This window comes from Haliotis rubra, unplaced genomic scaffold (assembly GCF_003918875.1).
Source record: "Haliotis rubra isolate DU_JTF1 unplaced genomic scaffold, ASM391887v1 Scf85, whole genome shotgun sequence".
In the NCBI taxonomy this organism is placed as follows: Eukaryota; Metazoa; Mollusca; class Gastropoda; order Lepetellida; family Haliotidae; genus Haliotis; species Haliotis rubra.
Window position 1 is genome coordinate 2,100,676 of NW_025767579.1, and position 25,226 is coordinate 2,125,901.

A 25,226-nucleotide genomic window follows, 5' to 3' on the forward strand; every position below is an offset into this window, starting at 1 on the left:
ACAATTACACATCAGCTGTAACTGTTAATGGATCCTATTGGAGTACTGCCAGTTGAACCACATGTTTCCAATACAATTCAAAGAGCTGTCAAATCAGGCTTATCATGGACAGTTTTTGAACAACTTATGAACTGTACTGAGTATACAGCAAAAAACACTTCCTGTAGACTGGCGGTCTCACAACCACTGGAAATCCAGCATTTAAGCTACCCAATTTTAAAAATCAGATTGTCAGATGTACGGCAGTTATCTGTATGCTGAAACTGAATGTGCCAATTTCGCACATTCTTTTAGACGTGGTGTAGATAAGGGATTATGGATACATTAAGAAAAATGACCTTCAAACTTATTTTCAAGATGCTGCATCGATAGGCAAATGGTGTTTCAGTGATATTTACAGTATTTCTTCTTGGACATACTCCTCAGCAGCGGTTTAAATTTGGTGTTTCTTGATTCCAGTTCTTAAAAACCTGATATATATCTTTTCAGACAAAGTTTACAATAATGCTCTCCCAGTTACTGATGGAACATTCTTTCAGATACATTGAATATAGGCAACATCTAAATGGATGGTATAAACAATGAGAAATGCCACTGTGTTAAAGTGAGAGGAAGTGTCTTATTTTTAGACTAAAAGGACACATCCATGAATTGCAGGCAACATTTACGAACTAAATCATCCCTAAATGACCGCTTCACAAAACTGTCACAATTTTACGTTCATGTCAAGATAGTATTTACACATAGACAAAGCTTCCATGCAAACTGGATCATTCCCAAAAACTCATTCAGCTTGGGAAAAACATGTTTCTATGTGTCTCAACCAATGATCAACTATGGAATAATTCATGGTCATTGTATGACAGAAAAATACAATTTGACAAAAGCAATTGTTGAGGAATTTCCAAGGCTTAATTAGATAATCAGGAGAAAATTTGACATACTATGGATGTTTCGGAATATGTAATGTTATGACAGGTTTGTGAGGTGGTATGATGCTGGTGTAGCTTCATGCTTTGTGCCAGTGTCAAACACTTGCAACTAGTCACCAAAAACATGCAAAGGTTGAACACCTTTGGACAATTTTTACACCTGCTCCTTGAGTGAATATACACATTTTCTTCCTGTGGCGGTTATGCCTTCAAGGAAATCCATCAAAATCTTCATCAGCTATCTCCTTAGCACTCTCCAACTCCTGCTGTTCCCGTTCTCTGCGATCCTGCAACAAAACAGCAGCAACTTAGGGTCTCAACCAATTCTTTGGGAACAGTAATTCTTCTTTTTAGTGTGGGTAAAGCACATGAAACAAGTGACCGTGGTCACTACTATTCTTTGAGCTTTGGCTCAAGACAGACTCAGTAAAATCAATTCTTTCACTTTCAGGTTTAACTTCAAACACTGGTGAGTGAAACAATATCCTTCATTAAACCTGATGGTGGCAATTTGTATTAAAAGAACAAACTTCCTTGTCAAGTCTATCTCTGTCTTAAACATGCTGTGCTAAATATCCAAGACCATAACGACTTATAATACTGCTTAATGCAAATGTTTAATGAAGCTAGCATGGATATGAATGTATAACAACTTCTTTTTTATTCTTTAAATGACGTTTCAGAGCTAATTCTTGCTTCTTTTATCAGGTGATGGAAGGAGCAAGAATTAGCTCTGACGATGAAGGAGCAAGAATTAGCTCTGAAACGTCATGTAAAGAATAAAAAAGAAGTCGTTATCCATAAAACGTGTCATGTATTCATGTTCATCCAACTTCTAAATGCCTTTCAAAAGCTAGCATGGATAGTTTAGGAGATCTGCTCCGGACAAGATGACATCCTCATAGTCACAGCCCAAGTCATGTTTCCATGGAAACAGCAAAAAATAAAATTCATATCTGGGTCTACACCCCAAAATGCACATCTAGGGATCATGCTTGAAATGTGTATCAAGTTTGATGAAGCTAGCATGTATAGTTTAGGAGATCTGCTCCAGACAAGATGACATCCTCATAGTCACAGAATGACTATCTCTCGACGTTGTTGCGGGGAATAATAAACTGTGTATGTTTATCTATGAAGATCCTGCTTAGAATTCATCTTCAGCAACCCATGCTTGTTGTAAGAGGCGACTAAAGAGATTGGGTTGTCAGGATCGCTGACTTGGCTGAGCAAGTTTGGTTAAGCTATCATGAATAGTTTAGGAGATATGCTTTGGACAAAGCGTGACGGACGGACGGACGGAACTCTTCTATATCCCCCGCAAATTTTCAATCTTTCTTCTTGAATTATTTTTAAAAATTTCCAAGTAAATAAATCAAAGGGACATAACCATGAGGAAGTTGGGGTTTGAGCCCACAAGCAGGAGCTCCTGACATAACTGTTCACTGCGGTAATGTTCCAGTATATATTAACTAACACCTAAAGCTGAAGTACAACAATGATCCAGTCATAGGAACAAAAATATGTCATAATGTCATCCATTAGACAATAACAAAACCTGTTGCAATGAGAGGGACATCTTAATTCATGAGATCAATGATAATATAGAATGAAAAGAATGACTATCTCTCTGTAAAATACAGATATATTCAGGCTGTTCTATGGTTTGTTTCACTTCAGTTGACTTGTGACAGCGGGACTGAACCAATATTCTGGTTTGTGTTGGCTATGATATTCCTTTGTGGTCTACTTACAAGGTATGAAAAGAAGGAGGGAATGAATATTTTCTAACATAAGAATCAGTTGCCTGTTATTGTGAATTGGTTACAGTTCAAGACTTCTCACCGGTTGAAGATATAAATTACCTGGTAATCATAAATGTAAGAAAAGAACATGTTGGACATTCATTACCTGTATAATTCATGTTAATATCAAATGATAAAGAACACAAAATTTAGATGATACTTTACCATAGCAGCAGTTGGCCATGAAATGTCTGCCATCAGACTTTCAGGTTTTTGTACATGTTGCATTCATTTCATTATACCTACATTTTCTCACAATCAATTGTTATTACGGATGAATAATTAATTAAACCTATAATAGTTGACTCATTAGGTGGAAACTAAAACCAATTACTAAACAGCATTGTCACTAAGGTGACATAATCCCCCGCCTCAAATTATCAAATCTTTCTTATAAAGTAATGAAACTTTAAGATGAGGTTAAATGTCAACAAAAACATGACCAGTCAACCTCTCTTGATATCTTGCTCTTTAGTTGTTCAAACACACATATCTTCAAGACTGACTTTGACTTTGACATGAATGTCATAGTGTATGAAATATGCAAAATAGTACTAAAGAAATTGCTTATTGAAAAACATTCAAGGGGAGTCTTGAAAGTCTATGAAGAAAATCCAGCGCACAGTTCTTGAAATCTTCAAAGTGTCGTCATGACCCTGAAAATTATGTAAAGGTCACCAAAATTGACTGGACCCTGGGCCTTCCCTAGATGAAGCTTGGTGTCAAATATGAAGAAAATCCAGTGAATATTTTTGGTGATATCTTGCTGACTATCCTAACATGCAATTTAACATGCTGAAATCTGCAAAGTGTCATCATGACCTTAAAAATTAAGTGAAGGTCACCAAAATCGACTGGGCCCTGCGCCTCCCTGGATAATGCTTGGTGTCATATACGAAGAAAATCCAGTGAATGGTTATTGAGATAGCTTAACATGCTGAAATCTTCAAAGTGTCGCCATGACCTCGAAAATTATGTGAAGGTCACCAAAATCGACTGGGCCCTGCGCCTTCCCTAGATAAAGCTTGGTATTGAATATGAAAAGAATCCAGGAAACGGTTTTTGAGGTAGCTTAACATGCAGGTAAAACGCTAAAGTCCCCTTGTGACCTTGAAATGAAGGTCAAAGTCACCAAACCTGACTTGGACCTTTCTTATACTGTGATGAACCTAGGTACCAAATATGAAAAGAATCAAGTGAACGGTTCTTAAGATATTCCAATTAAATGCGCATCGACGATACCCGGATGCATGGGGACGGAAGCCTAATACTATATCCCCGCTTCGCGCTAAACGCGCGGCAGGGGATAACAACACATAAATAACAGATATCAGTTCAATTGCTCACCTGAGTCTCTAACTTAGGAACACATATGCCAAGTACTAGGGCCAACATGTCATATGTTAAAACATCATGTGTATGGCATGCACATTTCATTTAATAATCTGCTGCTGAAATCTGCAAAGTGTCATCGTAATGACCTTAAAAATTAAGTGAAGGTCACCAAAATCGACCTAGGCCTCCAGCCTCCCCTGGATAATTTTTCTTGGTGTCATATACTTAAGAAAATCCAGTGAATGGTTATTGAGATAGCTTAACATGCTGAAATCTTCAAAGTGTCGCCATGACCTCGAAAATTATGTGAAGGTCACCAAAATCGACTGGGCCCTGCGCCTTCCCTAGATAAAGCTTGGTATTGAATATGAAAAGAATCCAGGAAACGGTTTTTGAGGTAGCTTAACATGCAGGTAAAACGCTAAAGTCCCCTTGTGACCTTGAAATGAAGGTCAAAGTCACCAAACCTGACTTGGACCTTTCTTATACTGTGATGAACCTAGGTACCAAATATGAAAAGAATCAAGTGAACGGTTCTTAAGATATTCCAATTCGTACGTACGTACCGACGTATGGACGGACGAAGCCTAATACTATATCCCCGCTTCGCGCTAAACGCGCGGCAGGGGATAACAACACTAACACATAAATAACAGATATCAGTTCAATTGCTCACCTGAGTCTCTAACTTAGGAACACATATGCCAAGTACTAGGGCCAACATGTCATATGTTAAAACATCATGTGTATGGCATGCACATTTCATTTAATAATCTGCCCCAAACACAGAAAAATTAGAGGCAGACTATGTTCCATGGTTCAGTGTTACTTCTAGTGATCCTCACACATATAGTTGGGGCACTAATTAAAGTCCTTGCCAGCAACTTCATGAGAAGACAAAGCGGGGCTGCATGATTTGTCCCAACGGTTGTCTCCCAAAGTCCCTACATCCCATAACCCCCACACAGGCAAAACTTCAGAAATAATCATTGGAATAAGCTTCACTCAATTCAGCTAATATAATTCGATTTAACTAAAATCAGTTACTAGAAATCAAGTTCACTCAAAACAAATTGGTGCCTTGTAATTAATGATTTCGAACTCAGTATGCCAAAGGCTCATGTCCCCCAAATGACTATGGGTGACAACTAATCACTGAAAACAGACTATAGCCGGCAAACTAGCGGACCTTTACTTTTATAATGAACTGACCCAAAGGAGAAATTACAGGGTGGAGCATACAGTGTGAGATTAAGCTGCACAGAGAATACAGATGAGAAGGGAATAAGATTGTGCTGTTGTTGGTAGGGTTTTAACAATTCATTTTAAATAATTGAGATTAATTAAGTGTTGAACTGGGTCTTTTTTAAAGCTTCCTGATGTACATAGTGAGTAGACAGATTTTGCAAATCGTAATAATATCAGTTGTAATAGTGTTGGAGATAGTAGACTGAGATAAATAATTTAAGATGATTTGGGGTGGTATATACGAGGGGCATTCAAAAAGTAGTCAGCCTAACTATATTCTCGATGTCCAATGTTTGAAAAGCTTCCATTTTATTTTGAAAAAATTATTAGAAAAGCCATATCCAAAATTTCACATGTGGGTAATGTGGTTAACGAGATGTTAGTCATCACAACACACTGGGGTATAATATTTCTTTTACAAATTGCAGAAAATAAAAAACAATCCGTCATTTGGTACCTCTTGGATAATGGTATGCCCTCAGATAATATCACATAAAATATGTTTCGTATAATATTGGATGACTAACTGTCATAATCAACATTCAAAGATTTGGATTGCTTGATTTACATTTAGACGGGGGGCTGTTTTTCAGTATAAGCTGACACTTGTGTGGCTATTGCTTTTTTTATTTTATGCACTTTAATGTCTAAGTTTGGTTCTAGCGGACTTCTGCCTATCTCAAACACACAAAACGTTTCTTTCATATTTTGTTTCCTGAAGTTTGTGATGCATTTATTTGTTAAACTTTTGTTAAAATATTTTTGTTATCTTCCATTCAAACCATTATCTCAAACTCTTAGTTTGGTTATTGCTCATTAAAATCATTCTCCTCATTCTAAAGTGTTTGGCCTGGTCCATTGTATGAAATAGGTAACAGGCAGGAGATTAGCAGTGCACTAGACCATGAACTTTGTTGTTATACTGACTGAGTTTGGCTTTTATGCCGCTTTTAGCAATATTCGAGCAACATCACGGAGGGGGACACCAGAAATGGGCTTCACACATTGTACCCATGTGGGGATTCGAACCCGGGTCTTCGGCATGACGAGCCAAAGCTTTAACCATTAGGCTACCCCACCGACCCTTTTGTTGTTATAAGCTGTAGGGGTTTTGTGAGGTTACTGTCTCAAGTGGCTGGGAGTGCCCACTGCCCTAGCCCCCATTAAGTGGCCCTAAAATAGCTTTAATTCAATACCATGAAACCATTGTATAACTGACTTCAAGACCAAATGAACAAGATCAAGATTTAGCATCAGGGACAGTGGTTAAAGCTCATCATGCTGAAGATCCGGGTTCAATTCCCCACATGGGTACAATGTGTGAAGCCTATTTCTGGTGTCCCCTGCTGTGATATTGCTGTGATATTGCTAATAGCAGCGTAGAAACATACTCACTCACTAGCAACAGGAGATTGTCTGTGCAAAGATGCAAAATTGTTGAAATTTTGTCAAAATTCCATTTCATGAAATACTATCATGTTGTGTTTTCAGCCATGACCTTGAAAATGGGAAGCAATTACATCCAAAATATTAATTAGCACGATCCCTTTGTATAACGTAGTTGAAAGTTCTACTCTAAACAGCATAAATCAAATACTCCTCAGCGACTCCACATCAGTCCCTGAGAAATTTTCCTGAGAGTTTCCATCCCCAAAGCCTATGTATATTTGGGTCTGCTGGCCAGCAAGAAGTGTCCGGGGCAGGGACAGGGCAAGGAGGTGGGAAGTAGGCACAGGCTTTTTAGACCAGTAGGGCAGCACACACCATGTAGCCCCATACAAACAGTTGAGTGTACTCACACCATTTGCTTTGGTCACAGCCTATTTGGCTTAGCTGACTACAAGCTATCTTAATCAACTTGGAGTTTGAGAAGTAAATTTGTTATTAGTCTTTCTAATTTTTTTGCTTCAAAACAAGAGCTCTTAGCATAAAAAATACCACCTGTGTCTATGTGGGAAAATGAGTGAATGAGTTTCAGCGAGAAAAGTAAATCCTCTTTACGAGTGTATAAAATTTAGGGGTGGATCCTGTGTTCAATGAGATTTGTTATGAAAACTAACTAATTATTTAAAATTAATGATTTGCATAAAAGGGCATACTTTACATAGTATGAATGATGATAGAAAAAACAGGTAGGTTTACTGATAACAAGTCTTTAGTCTTTTTAACTGATCGCATAACATCACGTCCCATCATATGTGATACCTTTGCTACGCATCATATCACATCATATGTAATGATTGTGCTGTATATGATCCAACATGTATGATACATGTGCTATGCATCATATTACATCATATGTGATGATTGTGCTGTATATGATCCATCATATATGATACATGTGCTACGCATCATATCACATCATGTGTGATGATTGTGTTGTATATGATCCATCATATGATACATGTGCTATGCATCATATCACATCATGTGTGATGATTGTGTTGTATATGATCCATCATATATGATACATGTGCTACGCATCATATCACATCATATGTAATGATTGTGCTGATTGTGCTGTATATGATCCATCATATATGACATGTGCTACATCATCATATCACATCATATGTGATGATTGTGCTGTATATGATCCATCATATATGACATGTGCTACACATCATATCACATCATATGTGATGATTGTGCTATATATGATCCATCATATATGACATGTGCTACACATATCACATCATGTGATGATTGTGCAGTATATATCCATCATATACATGTGCTATGCATCACATCACATCATGATTGTGATGATACATGTGCTATGCATCATATCACATGTGATGATGTGATGTGCATGTATATATATCATGTGTGATGATTGTGTTGTATATGATCCATCACATGATACATGTGCTATCATCATCATGTGATGATGATTGTTATTGCTGTATATGATCCATCATATATGATACATCGCATCATATCACATCATATGTGATGATTGTGCTGTATATGATCCAACATGTATGATACATGTGCTATGCATCATATCACATCATATGTGATGATTGTGCTGTATATGATCCAACATATTGTGCTGTATATTCATATGATACATGTGCTATGCATCATATCACATCATATGTGATGATTGTGCTGTATATGATCCAACATGTATGATACATGTGCTATGCATCATATCACATCATATGTGATGATTGTGTTGTATATGATCCATCACATGTGATACATGTGCTACGCATCATATCACATCATATGTGATTATTGTGCTGTATATGATCCATCACATGTGATACATGTGCTATGCATCATATCACATCATATGTGATTATTGTGCTATATATGATCCATCAAATGTGATACATGTGCTACGCATCATATCACATATGTGATTATTGTGCTGTATATGATCCATCACATGTGATACATGTGCTACACATTGCCAACTGGATTAACAATATGCTTGTGAATGCTGAAATAGACAAAAACTAATTGTGTTGTTAAATATCTTACATTGTTTGGGGCATGAAATTGTATGAATGTGTTGGTTTTGGTATGAAGGATATTATCAAAGTAGGATGTTAACTATTTTGACATAAGCATATTTTCCCTTCTGTAATAGGTTTTGTTCTACAATGTGTATGCAGCTGCCAGAGACTAAATATAATGATATTGCTCAAAATATTTTTCGAGTAATCATACAATTGTTAGTTTTAGTGTTTTTGCATTTTTTGTAATTCATGAAAGATTGACAGTGTTCTACGTTCAGGGCTGTCTTTGAGGTTTTCTTCTACAGTTCTATCAAACAACTCCATAAATAACAAAAAGGACCGCTTGATGATAATGCTAAGTTTCAAACACTCATTGGGGAGGCTTAAATACCCCCATTTAACCCTTTTTATTGTAATTTTCATACTGCGACTTTTGACTGGCCAATTAAAACAAAGATAAAAGTAGAACATCAATTTCAATGTTTCAAAATATTTGTCAGTATGGGAGTATTTTAAAAATTAAAACAGATCAGTGTAATTAGCCTGACATATAAGTCTACAGTGAGTATTGATTCGGGACTGACAACAAACATTATTCAGATAACAGGAAGATAGTCTCATAGTCAAAATCACATTTGAAACTTAATCTTACTCAGAGCACAACTACCATCATTAAGGAGACAAATTATCCCTTTGGAAATGACTGCGTACAACATCAGTGCTAAATGAGCTTCACTGAGGTTATACCACATTCCATCCCATACCAAAGAAAGACACTGCTTATCGCAATCAGTTGATATTGCTCTGTTCTGGGTCGTAACAAAGTGTATAAATGGCGAAACTGGTACTCATGATCCTTATTTATTTCTTCACAATAAGCTGTAATATTGTGGAACATCTAAATCTCAGTTGAAAATGACTATGTAATTACTGTTTCTTCTTGAATATTTTATGAGTGAAATAGAATGGCACGTTAATAACAGCTTCGGGCAAAAATCATTCACATTTAATATCAAACAGCTTATTATTAGTCAGTGCTGGAACAAGAATGTCCTTCCCTTCTGTAGAAATTAACAAGGCAACTGACTGTTAATATATAAACTTTGTTTACATCTGGGCAGTGATGACTGGAGACACAGGGCACACGATTAATTGGTCATCAGGGCACATGGTATATATGATATGATCATGAAGGAGGGTCAGGGCACTTTATGTGTGTGTCTGGGCCCATGATTACTGGAACAACAGGGTACATGATTACTGAAGTGTCAGGGACCATGGTTGCTGGAATATGATAGCACACTAGAGCATCAAAGGAGTGGGCGCAACAGCTATTTCAACCAGTATTCACTCAACATAGAAATATCAAATTGATGTTAATATTGTAATCTGAAACTGTATAGTTTTAATAAAGTGTCAAAAGTGTTTATTTCATAGCATTAATAAGGACATGAAAATCCAATCATGTTGTAAGATTTCCAGGGGAAGCATAATCACCAGAATATGTTGCATATCACATGAGGGTTTATCACACTTCGGGTTCTAATTGAGAATTTATTTTCTTAATGTATCTTGTAAGCACAGAATTCAACAATTTCAATTAATCTAAACAACTGGTACCTAGTTTCATGTCTTCATCACAATCACTGAAGGAGACTTTGAACAGACATATTTTGTCAGTGGTATAGTGCAATCATCTATCTGTGACATAAAGCACTGTCCCATGTTATAACATAAATCACTGTTGACTCACCTCTGCAGATTCCAGATCTTTGTTGTAAGACTTGGGTGGGAACCTCATTGCCTGGAAAAATAAAAATCATATAAATGACCTGTAAAGCATTTGTTTAAAGATAAACACTAAATTAGTGCTTTGTGAAAAGAAGACTAGGTACAAATCTGGCTCAATGACATTGCACAGATTTGTGATTACTGTCAGCAAATATTCAACTTTTAAGTAGACTGAAATTGTCTTGCTGTATTAACTGATAAAGTGACGGGGGAGTGGATAAATCAAATATCAGAAACGCTGAGAATCTAGGATTCAAACCCATGATCACTATGTCTTGAGAAAACAAAGGATGCAACTCCTTCAAGGCAACTAAATAGGACTGTGTGATCAAGTTGGATGAGGACTAATTCTCCATGCACGAACTCTCTGTACAACATTGGCAGTGAACGTAATACATCATTTTAATGGCTAATGTTGAAAGTTAAACATGTACACCATACACCACAGCAGCAAACCTGATCGCCAACAAAAGCCCCTTTTATTTCAAACACAACGTATGGATTGTAGGCACTTACAAACATGGAAAATCAAAACCAGGTCTTAGTCATAACAGTCTTAACACTAACCAGGCTAATCACCTATCCTGGGATAACATGTACCTTTTTAAAGGTGTGAGGTGAGGTGAAATGGGGTTTAACGTTGTGCTTGAGAATATTTCGCTCATATGACGACGTGCATGCGTGTGTATGTGTATGTGCGGCTGCTTGTACTAGCCCAGACTGAAGCTGGTTTTATAGTGCCAGCCCACTGAGATACCATGCCGCAGTGAAGCATGAATACCCCACTCAGACACATTATACTGACTCCGAGCCGACCAGTCCTTGTTGTACCTTTTAATGCCGAGCGCCAGGCAGGACCAACAAGTACCATATTTTAACGTCTTTTGGTATGACACGGTCGGGGATCAAACCCGTGACCTTCCGCTCTCCGGGGGGACGCTGTAACCACTACACCACAGAGATGGTCTTTTAAAGGTGTGTCACAGGGCACTCTGAAAGTTGTGATAGGCAGGATATTTAGCAGTTGTAATCTTGAAGAATGTACCCTTCAGTTTTATGGACATCACAACTTCCTATTCAATTTCTGAATTTCCAGTTTATTTTATGTATCATACATGCATAAACCGTTTGAATATCCATGTAGATGTTCGCAGAGTGTACTTCTGTCAGAGAACATTCATCACTGGTGTTGAATAAATATATATTACCACAGGGTGTTTTTAAAAAAAGGAGAAAAAAACAAGAGAAGCCTTTAAGTGTGCCCTTCAGCCACCAGGAACTCATCTCCATTTGTGCCTTTACAACTTTAACATCGCCATTGGCACTCTAATACATAGAATTTCAAACCCTGTACACAAAACAATGTGACATTTACATACTTGAGTGCAGTGCAGCATATTCTCCCACATAATTATTGCTAGCAACAAGTTAAAGGGTTTTGTGTTGTTCCTAATGCAGGAACAGTGCTTATCCTTCAGGGATGTCTCCATATGCAATGACATGGAGATTAAGTGAATGAGTTGTTTTGTGCCGATTTTAGCAATATCCATGTTTGAGAGTGGTAATTTACAAAATTTCAACAAACACATCGTCTTATTAGTGTTTAGCTAAGTTCTTACACTTGATGACAAAAAGAACTGTGGCATAGGTGCATTGTAATGGTTGGAAACTGTATATGAAAGAATATAGTATTTTGACATTCTTACAAGTACATTAAGTACATTCTGAACCCCAAAATTATATAAGAAAATATATGTTGTTAAATATACAGTTCTTGATGACTAATCAGTATGGCTGGCTGAAATGATCGATCATTGGAAATACCATTGGTGGCAAAAAATATGAATGATTATTGATATGAAGGTTTGTTGATAATATCTTTCATAAACTATTGTGATGAAATAATGTTTCAATTTACTCAGACATTACAACAAGTAAAGTCTTTATGCATGGGCTACTTCTAAATTATGTTCATGACAGTAGTTTGTTCCTAATCCAAGCCTAAATATATCACCACTCACTAGTGATGTGAAATTTACTGATTTCTTTCATATTTGTAGGGAATTTTCCCTCTAAATTACTTCTTGGTTATTTATCAATAATCGATTGATATTTAGTGAATGATTATTGAGATTTATCATCTCTATCGATAGCCAGCCCTTACTATTCAGTTGACTAATTACGGTAAGCATGTAACTCAAAGGATCTATAGATTTAACTGATAAAGCGAAAAAAAACAAAGGCACTGAGGATCCCATTAATTTCAACATGCCATTAATAACAAAATATTTATAATGATAAAAAAATGTCTAAAATGAAACTGTCAGAAAACAGCTGTCTCCTGTTACCTTGATTAATACAAACATAGAATTTCAAATTAACATTCAAAACTATCATTCTATTAATTTCACCGGTTACCTTTTAGATCATTGATATACTGCCTTTTATTCCATGAGGCAACAAGATTTATGTTTTGGCAGTATCATGGAGATAATTCACTTTTCCTAATTAATATCATGTTTCGGCACAGAAAGGTTGCATACATTAATGGGATCCAGTTGAACAACGATCTAGGAGGCTTAATGAAACTATGTGTTTCACGACTAAGGACAAAGGATTTCATTATCTATTATGACAAAATGCGAATTTCTATCTGTAACACTCAGCATTGTTAAGTTTTTTAATAACAATTATAATTTCCATTCTCATAGTAATAAGTTTTTCTAAAAAATATCTTGTTTTGTTAACATTTATTCATATGTATCTTAATTGAAAACACATGTTTATGAGAATAAAATTCACACTTCATTTTTGTAGACAAAACTGGTTCATTGGGTTAGAAACTGATTAGATTATCATTTCTACAAAACGTATCAACTGCAGTGAAGACACTGACATGATTTCAAAGCTGCAGTACTAAAGGAAATATAACAGCTCCTCCCTTTATTCACCTATCTTGGGCCAGCAGGTTTTTGTTAATTTCTAGCCTTTAACAAACCAAAAACAAGATCAGGATTTACTGGGAAACCTGTACATTAAATTGTTAGAAGCAATGTTTGAAATCATCTCTTACAATTTTGACACCAATTCTTAAACTTGTAACATGTGTGGTATGACAGGACAAGGATTCTTTCATTTCATTGTTAATTTCAAACACTGCATGTGTAGGTTACAAACAAATTAAATTGTTTATATTACCAGACTGTAAACTATCATTGCAATATCGCGTTAAGCACCAACAAAACCAAAACCAAACCACAACAATTATGTGTATCTAATTTTTATAAAGGTACAACATCATAAATCTGTAGTTCCAGGGCTAGATTTTCAAACAAACCTAGCTATGATTAATCTGAAAGACTTATATTTAAAGATAAGATACATTTTTGAAACTGTCGCAAACCTGTCAGATCATAGATGTCCTCGCTGCTTACTAAGCCACAATAACTCGGTGCGCCTAGTGGCTGCAAGAGTTGTATACTCCCCAGGGAGTTGAGATTGATAATACGATGTGCCATTGAGATTGACATCCAATGATCGAGGGAAAAAATATCAGCGCCTTGAGCAAGCACTAGTTGCCTGGATATGTGCGCTATATAAGTATCCTATAATAATAATATAATAATAAAAACTAATGTTGAACTTACATGACAATCATTATTGCACTGTGAGCACATACTGTTTTACAGGCATCTATATGAGTGACTGTCCACGAAATCCTACATATAACCCATCATCTACATGTTTTGTTCTTTGATAAAAGATGCCAAGACTACCCGAACATGAAAGCATTTGCAAGCCAATGATATGACATTTTTCAAATGCAAAAAACAATATAATAAATAAGAGCAGTGTCACCACACAACTACTATTATAATTGAAATAACGTGCCAAAACATACTCCACTATTTTCGCTTCAAAAGGTCCACTAAGAATGCGCATGCTGTTATGTAAACATGTAGCTTGCAAAGTCAAGGCTTGAAAGTAGGGAGTGAGTGAGTTTAGTTTTACGCCGCTTTTAGCAATATTCCAGCAATATCACTAGAAATGGGCTTTTCACACATTGTACCCATACAGGGAATCGAACCCGGATCTTCGGCGTGATGAGTGAACGCTTCAACCCCTCGCTCCCAAAAGTAAGGGACTTTGTTCTTGAATGATACCATCAGCACTGAAGATGTGCCTTCAAGTCAATAGGTATGTATGTCAATACTGCTTCATACAATCCTGTTTACATGTTGAAAAGACCAACACAAAATATCTTTTCTGTATCGGTTTAGTGAATGCAAAAATTAAGATTGTTGTGGTATTATATATAATATTATGATATTTAGTGACGGGTTTACATCAGTGAATTAAAGTAACTCAAGATAGGACAAAGTTAAATTTTAAAGACACTTTAAATCCCAATGAGAATGGAAACCCACTGGTAAATAGCCATTCATTAAAACACTGGAGAATTCTAATTGCTTCCATTTGTGCACAGGTTTTTGCTATCATCATTTTGACAAATTAATAAGGTCATTATCATGATTTTACTATCTAGGTTAATTACTTTCATAAAATGCCAAACTTAAGACAAAAGCATTGATACAAATGTGATACTGAAGAAATGACAGTGGAACTTGCACTATAGGAAAACTGTAACCTTTGAGCTAGGGCTCATCAAGCGATGGCAGATATATACAAAGGGAAACTGCTCCCAACTAAACCTAAACTAAGATAACCTGCCCCTGAGTTACACAGAAGCTCATGGTCACTATGGTGCCCTCCTGACACCGTCTGCCTTTCCAAATTATTGAAAGGTTTGTTGGTTCAAACTAATTTCAGATTAGCCATTGATAGAAATTATATTTTAGGCTATTGACTCCATTGTTAATCTGATAGCTATTGCAATTAACAGTATCTCTTACATGAAATCTTTTATGCTGTTTCATGTGTTTGAAGAGTCAATTTGAATCACAAACTTTAACAAAATAAATATACTTATATTATATTTTGAATATAAAGCATATTATCTGTTGCAAAGTAGGTTGCCATCTTGGATGAAGATTACATAAACTTACAACAGGTGCGGAGCTGAGACAATCTTATGATATCATAGAGGCTACGATAGTTTCAAAAATATGCTATGACAGTCAATGATTTCCCTAATTTTAGGGATAAGATCGTTTAAAAACTGCAGGCCCACACCTATTGGTAAAAAGATATTAAGCGCTGCCGTGGCAAGATTTGAACCACAGTCAAAAGCAGTGAATGAAGCATTAGGAATGATTTTCAAGCTAGAATCACAGTTATCTGTCCCTATGATGCACATGAACATGCCAGGATTGACAATTCTATTGATTTCTGGTTGGAACATTATCTGGAAGGCTGGGTGTCAAGAGATCGTATTGAGAGCCTTTCTCCATCTAACTTGTTTCTTGCCTAGTCTGGTCTGGATACATTACAGCAAATTCCTGCCAGCTTCCACCATCACAAATACTGACAACATTCTTAACATTCACCAGTGAACATAAAGTAATTCTAGGGCCTTTTACTGATACACTGGTAACTTATTTCACCAATTGTGTTGTCTGTTTGATTTTATATGTGAAACTGTGTACATGTAACTTGTTGATTATTCACTGAGCCTGCACGTCCATTTACTGAGTTCACAAATTAGTCTTGAGCAAGCAAGTGTCTGTGTTAACCTCTGTTTCAATTTGGAAGTCACCTAGTTATCTATGGGTTGTCTTGTATCTGGATTAAATTTCCTGAAAATTCTACATCTGCACTGACAAACATCTGTGCATTATTTGGTAGAATTCAATCTACCTTCACATAACGTTACACAGGATTACTTAGAAAGCAGTTTCTGTAATACAGTGTTGAAAGGTGAGTCACTTGTTGAGTGTTAAAGTCAGTAGAAAATCACTGTGTTTAAGAAATCAGACAAGTGAGCTTCAGTGAAGTGTTATAATCTTGATGCTAACCCTTCAGTGAAAAAATCTGAAATTGTGAAACTTCTTCTAAATAATTTGACACGGAAGAAATGGTGAATGATTCAGTGGAGAGGATTCAAAGAGAAAGAAAGGAGAAGGGAGAGACTTATCATTGAGGAAAACAGAAATGCAACACAGAAATAATTCCTCTCCGAAATATCTAAATTCTTTTGATGTGAGCAAAAATGTCATATCATTCTTTTTCACGATCAGAAAGTTAAAACTTTTACTTGCATTTTGAAAAGTGGCAACAAATTTGCAATTGTCAAGAGACCACTGGACAATGATAGAGCAAAGAGAATTAAAGGCAAGGAGACTTTTCAGAGGTATCAGTAGATGTTAAATCTCAGTGAGGTGAAAATGGAGAAGTATATTAAAGAAGTTACAGAACAGGGGTGATCCTTATCATGTGCTGTGATTTGGGGAAAGGATGACTATCGTTTAATGGGTAGTGTATATTGTAGGATTTCGGTCAGCTGATTCTGTTGACATCTTTGGATGAACAGTTGGTAGATAGGTCAAATCAGGTTGCAATCTTGGCAGATGAGTACATGGTTACTTATAAGTAACTTCAGGTAGTATTGTTACTCTCCCAGATTGGTAAGGGTAAGAATTGTCAACTACTTCTGTTGAGATAGGTTCCAAGCAAGGCAGATAGTTCATCTCCTCAGAAATCAGATATCCCAGTTGGTTTGTATCAGGATTCAGGTTTGTTGTGAGGTATTATAGATTCTGTCAAGGCATTTGATTTCTGAATGTCATAACACCAAGTGCCTTTCAGTTGTATTTGTTGACAAAAGATTCAGCAAATCTGTTTTATCATTGAACAAATTTCTAGAAAAAACGTAGAAGATCAATGATTGCAACATATGTTTGATGCATATTATACAAATAAATGTCACATGGGTCATATCATATTGTCATAAATCTTCTTCACAGAAAAATCACTTATGACTAACGTCATCCCCAAAACTCCATATAACCAGTGATGTTTAAGGCTTATTGCTTCATTTCAAATGTACATAACAAAGTAACATCTTAGCTCGCCTTGTACAGTATTGTAACATGTATTCCTCCCTTTACATAATATATCATCCGAACTTAACCTTCAACACATGCAAAACACGCACGTGAAGACCAGGAAACACGTTTCATATCTGAGATAAAAGCGGTGAGTTCAACAGATTAACAATATCAGGACTGTATATCATCAGCTAATGACTCTTGATTCTTAAAATAGCTTCTACCAATAATAAGCATGGCTACCGTGGAACTCAGTAGCATTACCATTAGGACGTCAGTAACCATAAAGTGGTGCCACATTACCAATTGTTACCACTAATTTCTAAAATCCATTTCATTTTAGGTAAATTTTAAATACTGAATACATTATGATGACATTTGAATCATGGCCTTAGGCTTGTTATAAAGACTGCAATATTCATTTCAACCAGACAGAACTGTCTGTCACAATAATCATTTAAAAAGGTAACACAACAAATATATACTGCTTGTTGCTGGATGTTTCTGCTAACTGAAGGGCTCACTTAGAATATATGAAGCCAATGATAAATAAACTTTCATTACAATAACGGGGAATCTGTCCTAACTGATGGATACATTTCTGGGGAGTCGGAGACTGTTAAGGTTATCACAGGTTTCAACAAAAGGAGGGGGAAACTAGTTGAACTGAGTGATCCAGTGATATTCTTCAGAAAGGATATTTGACTGAATGTCCCTCTTATGTATGCATTAGAACATAATCTAAGCTGCTTAAAGTGATGTTAAATGAAGAGGCAAATGTATATTCCAATAGATTGAGCTTGTAACCTTTGTATATGTAGCGCGGTGAATGAATCCGTCAGTCAGTAGCCAGGTGAGTGTATGAGCGAGTTTGTAGCTAAGTATGTAGCTTAGCGAGTGTGTAGCTAAGTATGAGTGAGTGTGTAGCTAAGTATGAGTGAGTGTGTAGCTAAGTATGTAGCTTAGCGAGTGTGTAGCTAAGTATGAGTGAGTGTGTAGCTAAGTATGAGTGAGTGTGTAGCTAAGTATGTAGCTTAGCGAGTGTGTAGCTAAGTATGAGTGAGTGTGTAGCTAAGTATGTAGGTTAGCGAGTGTGTAGCTAAGTATGAGCAAGTGTGTAGCTAAGTATGAGTGAATGTGAAGCTAAGTATGAAAAACATGAATGGCAAACCTATGTCAATCATGCCAGAAGTACCCTGTTAATGAGACTCTTGGTGAGCCCTCAATGACAAAGATACAACACAAACTGACTGACTAATTGTGCTAGTAAACAGTGTTCACAGAAGTAATTTCAACCCATTTTTGTCTGTTCAGTTCATAAAATTCCTCAAATGCTGCTATCATACTAACTAACTGAGTGACAAACTAAATTATGCCATTTGTTGTATGAACAAGAACATGCCTATCTTGGATAAATTGAAAGCAAACCCGGGCAATTAGGTGCAAATAATATGCATGTGCATAATTACCTGGAACATGTCATGCTTTAATTCAGTCAATAACTTTTTTTTTAACTATTAATAAACGCTTCATGAACATGCTCTGGAAACAGGACATGTGTACATACTGACACAAGAAATCAGCAACAAAAAATCTGAAATTCCATGAATATCATGGGGACCTCCTGAGTATCATTCCTGGGACTAGTGGGTGATAGCATGAACACCAACCCTCAACACAAATAGCATGACCTAGTTAATTGGGGGGAGGAATAGAGAAGGAGACGACCCTGATCATAACATGTTTATACATGAACAGATTTCCACAGCACAAAATTAGAAGGTTATGACTGGCTGACTGACTGACTGATTGATTGAGTTTTGGTTTTATGCCGCTTTTAGCAATATTCCAGCAACATCATGGCAGGGGACACCAGAAATGGGCTTCACACATTGTACCCATGTGGGGATTCGAACCCGGGTCTTCGGCGTGACGAGCCAACGCTTTAACCACTAGGCTACCCCACCGCCCCAAGATGGTTACGATGTCACCCTGGTCATAATGCCAAAGCCAGTGTGGTTTTTTTTCAGAACAAATGTTTCTATTCCATTGTTATAATGACTATGTTCTTATATTCTTACAGACAATTGACAATGTTATCAATCATTTGGCAAGAATTCCTTCTCCTAAATGAACAGACTAATTGTATTGATCTCAGTTATTTTCACAGCTCAGACAAAGAATTATTAACTTTCTTATAATAACAAATTAGCTTGATATTAATGAGAATATCCATTTTTATACGCTTCAATAAACTGTAGTTTGATTTTATTGACATATAATCTAACATATGATATTATGTCAAGATGGTCTTGTTTTCACCATTGTGGTTGGTTATGATGCCGCAGTTTACAAATTAACCTAATAGTGTTGTGTACAATGGAGGGGAGTGGAGTGGAGTATAAATCTGTTGTGTAATTTGTGAACATCTAGAAACTTATCAAATATTTATTGGATGGCCATGTGAAGGAGAAAACTATTTAAATGCAGAACCTTGACTTGAACCAAAAATTTCTAAGAATGCAGCGACAATTTCACCTTATACTACTGCTCCAAAGTATGTAATAGTTCCACAGAATCAGCTAAATGTTAAGAGTAGCAGTACATGGTCTGTAGAGAATCAAACATTCTCCTCCATATTCTTGATAACACAAAATACAATGAATCTGTGACCTGTCCTCATATTCACTCTGTTGCGGTAGTCAGACAAACAAAGTCTCAATAGGCCATGTTCAGCAATGAAAACTTTGAAGTATATTTTTCTGATTGAATTTGAAAATTAATCATTATATTTGTAATTGAAATTTTAACATGTTGACTCTTGCATATTAAATTTCTTTCTGATGATCTCACCACAGCTGTTAGCAGCATCAGTTTCTAGGGATATGAAGATAATAGGAAATCAGTCTGTTAAAAGAGTCAAAAGATGTTCATCTGACTCAAACTGTATTGATACACAGAAGAAGACAGGTGCAGTTTAGGCATGGCAAGTGTTTCAGCATAGTTTTTGTTAAAAACAACCCAATACTAATCAATCATACCCAGACTTATGTCTAAGTTTGTAATAATTTTTACATCACAAAACACATAATTGTAGTTAGCAAAAAATGTGTCATCTTTGTTCGTACAAATTATATATTCTTTGTGTAAGAGCGTAATTTGTGAGAACAAATCAGGAACATTTCAACTATTATATCAATGCATGTACAGTCACATGAATGTGAAGAAATCTGCCTTCCTACAGCTTGTTCAGCTTGACCTGATCAAGTGAATACTAATGCATTGCATGACCGTGTCACAGCTGGTTGGGTCTATTATTGTGAAGGGGGTGCACCTTTGTCAGTTGATTGTCAACATGTCCGAGCAGCCGAGAGCATATGACTGTATAAACAATTCAATTAAAACATGAAATCATTGTTTTTTTTCTGAAGTGTTGTTTTCCGGGACAAGTTCTGTAACGAATCCATGTATGCATGCTTCGCACGAACGCAACATTAAAAACATTCTCTGCTCCCCTATTTAATGAAGTTAACTCGACCTGCCGTTTGTGCCATTTGACCTCCCAGGTCATGCATATGTAGAGTAGCTCAGGTCAAGCTGAACAAGCTGTAGTGAAGCAACTTCCAAGCATTGAAGAAACATATAATTTACAAGGCAAAATGTGAACAGGGCTAACAACTTAGATACTAGAGATAAACGATGCCTAAATGTTTGGACAGTTATTCTTCAACAGCACAATAATAAAATATTGGAACAGCATGATTAAATGATACACTTACGCAACATTGGAATACTGTACACCTGGCTTGATACTGCTTAGTATTCTGACCCTATATCGACTGTCATTTTGAAGAATGTTAATGTATTTCAGTTGTCTTTTGTGACTTAATGTATCAGTCAAAATCATAGGATGGTTGTCACTGATTAAGGTTTCTCAAACTGAAGACAAACAGGTTACTTTTATATTCAGGCAAGGAGGGTAATATTGTCATCCAGCTTTCCAACTGTTTCCTAAAGGACATATATTACACACATATACAAATCCTATCCATGTCTGCTGCTGTTTTACCAATTTTGGCATTAGCAAATCTAAGTGTAATCCCATATTACGAAAAACATATTTCAAATCAGTCATACAAAAGTATACATATCCAATGTTGACAACATTCAGCATGTTCAGCTTGGTAGCATAGGCCTATTTTACAAGGTTTTCAGTTTTACAACTGCCTCTTCTCAATAAAAAACACATCACAATGACACAAGCAATTTACTATGCAGTGTTTGACCAGATAGCAACATAACTGTATTTTATACAGACTGCTTTGTACCCTTTGTGTGCATTGTTTTCTTTTAAGGTGGCCAAGAGAAGCAAATCTTGCTAAAACAAACTTTCAAACTCAAGAGGTCTAGTCCTCGCAGTAGTCACTTTCCTACAGTTTGGCATCTGAAAACATGACATGGTCAGAAGGCAGCCATAATCACTAGTCAAAGGGAGACAACTCACACACACAGTTCATTGCTAGTAGAATTGCATATAAGTTGCATGAAGGCATAATTCTAAGTTGCACTATTTAAGCAAGGACTGAACACTCAAGTCACCTCAATAGCTAATAGCTCATGTAATGGAATGTTATGATATAAAATGTTGTTACATTAACTCATTCAACACTGTGGCTGGTAATGCAAACAGGACATCATTAGTCCAGCCCACACACTGCAGGCCGGAAGATCTACCTGTCATATGACTCATACAGATTTATTTATTAAATCAATCAATTTCCACAATGTATGAACATACATCTTACATTTCAATCTACTAAATTTTATTGACAGATTCAAAATTATTAATGATCTTACACAATGTTACTGAAATATATAATCTTGTTTAAATGCCTTTGGCAACAGATCCACATCAGAGTTGAAGAAATCTATTTTATGAATAAAATAAAGAAGTAAATAACATCAACCATATTACTCATAAAAGTTGCCAAACCTACATCTGAGATACTATTTTCATTTTTTAGTGATCATGTAAAGTCAGTCAAATGACATCTTGGCTTTTGATGCTTAAATCTTTTCGTTCGGACACGATACTTTACATTCCTAAGAATTCCTCATCACAGGTCACAACCTAAAGTACTGTCGGAAATAGAAAAAACAACTGTTTTTAAGTGGTTAATCTGTATTCCTAAAATTTATACAATTGCAAATAGCAATGTTGAAATAACCCACATCGGCCTAACTGGGCGTTCAGTGGGATGCGTAATAGGATATCCAGAAAAGCATGTTTACTCGTACAATCGGGCAAAACTTAGAAAAATTACGAATAGCTGCTGAAAACAATAGATCAGACTATAGATGTCAATTAAGTCGCTCAGCTAGGTATGACAACGGACCGTCAACTAACCTGGCATGAAATGCATGTGCTGCCTACAGGCACAAGGGGTCATCTCAGAAATATTTGATGCTTTTTCGTGTGTGTTGAATATGTTTCATCTATTGATTAATACACGTCTTTCTTTCATAAAGTTTATGTTCAGATATGTAAAAGAGTAGAAAAGCTTATATCAGCCATCGTATTAAATGTTGCAAAATATATAGGTGACATGACCACCAAAAATCGACAGGACTGGATATTATTTGTAAATTGGTGTGACATACAGTTTGCTTCCCCAGTTTAGTTCCACTAAAGGGTTATGCTATCCCAGCTGATATCTGACACCCGTCCTGGTTTTCCTTTTGAGACGACCCCTCCTACCTGTTTCTTTATAGTGATAGTGAGACTCAATGGTAGCTACTTCCTTGATAGTTTCAGTATTAAAGTTATTAGTTTTTACGTCAGCTATCGTTTATAATTAAGCTAAGTTTAATTTCAAAATGGTCATTTAAAAAGTGTCCTTTGTAACACAATATCATCACACAACACTAGTTTGCATAAAGCCATGGTCTGTTCCAAATAAGCCACTTTGGACTTAGAAAAAACCTGCATTGCTCATTTCTGCACTAATATCTCCTCAGTAAAGACCCTTTTTAACGTTTCCTATCTCCCTACCACTGAGCCTGTAGTTAGGCCGTCCTAGTTTAACAGATATTTCACACTTTCATATATTAACTACCAAAATTGTAGATATAAATGCGACAAAAAGGTTTTTTCTATTTCCGACAGTACTTCAGTACAATACGTCCATGATGTTCAATATTTTAAGTATAGGTAGCAGTTTCCTGCTTATAACACAATTTAACAAAAATCTTTCATCTAATTCTAAACATTATTGTACATGACTGAGTTTAGACGAGGAAGGTACTGTAAATCACGAAATGTTTGTGGCACAATATTTTTGAGAGTGGCAACCAACAGAAGATTTTGCGTCATGATATTTTTGCGATTTGCCTAATTCTCAAAAATAAATTGCAACTGTAAGTTCTGCCTAATGTAAATCCAATCACATATTAAAGGTTGCCTGTGATGACAATGACATCACCAAAGCTGTTGTTCTCCGGACAAGTGTGATAAAACCTATCCACACCCGTTAGATGGTGTCTGCCAATCAAATGGTCTCTATAGACAAAGAATTGTGTTGCATGGGTGGCAACTGTCCGGGCTATCACATGTAGTGAATTTTGTTTGACATGTGACATGTGAGTACTAGTAATGCTTGTAATTAGTCTTCTCCCAAGTTGTTGTCATTGCTTATTGGATGTGTGGTCTAGATCTCTTGTTGATTATATGAACTGGTGAATAATAAAGAGATAATGAGACACATTGTTTGTTGATTGTTTACTGCCTTAGACCAGTAAATTGCATCATGAAACTTCCGAGTTTTAAATTATCAATTGCTGTAATGTATGTGGCTCACTTAGGTCATAGTCATGAGTTTCATTAATCACGATCCTCATAGAATATTGTGGTAAAAAAAGCAACATTAGAAACCAATCTTTATCCAATAAAATCGTTTGTCCTGGCAGGATTATGGCCATATTACTGATGTTCAGAGCATTCAAACGATACCCAACATCAAATTAATCTTCTCCCTTGTTATTCATTCAAAGCCTCAAAAATGGAAGTATTTTCAAGTGCTTCCAAGCAGAAAGCCACTGTCACTGGGAAATAGGCAACCATAAATATTTTTAAAAAAATGCAAGATTACATATTCATAATGTTCAGATAAACCATAGATGAAGCAAACACTGCATCAATTTTTGCCAATTATATGTGTAATATACAGCCCTAATTATCTTTTCTCGCATTTGGCCTCGGGTTAATTCCGGTGTGTTTCCATTCGACGAGTTTTCCCCGTCGGTATATAGGCAGTGAGTTTCATTGCATTTATCCTCAGTCTTTGGATTGTGAGACGTAATAACATTAAAAAACTACTCGATGTTGTGTACATTGTAATCCATATCCTTTTTACCTGATAGAACTTATATTTAACTGTAGTTTCGTCAGAGCTATTGCTTCGGCAATGTTATCCATGGAGGCGGCCATATTTGATGATGACGTCATGAGTTTATGTGTACACAGTTCGTTGACAAAATTACTTTTGCAAATTCTGTATTTTAAGCGTCAAAAGACATTTGCACAATTATAATGAGTCCTGTCACTCTTTACATTTATTATTCTGCACCAATAATAAATTA

The 25,226-nt window shown here is 36.1% G+C and overlaps 1 protein-coding gene across 1 annotated transcript in view; it reads right to left on the bottom strand.

The window, feature by feature from the left end:
- Positions 1-482: 482 nt before the first annotated feature.
- Positions 483-25,226, bottom strand: part of LOC124262662 (26S proteasome non-ATPase regulatory subunit 3-like) — a 53,457-nt gene continuing 28,713 nt past the window's right edge. Inside the window, exons 10-11 of the mRNA XM_046697168.1 lie at positions 10,544-10,594; positions 483-1,219 (exon numbers count right to left, since the gene is read on the bottom strand). Coding sequence (XP_046553124.1) covers positions 1,142-1,219; positions 10,544-10,594 — 129 coding nt within the window. The 3' untranslated portion in view covers positions 483-1,141. The remainder of the gene's footprint in view (positions 1,220-10,543; positions 10,595-25,226) is intronic.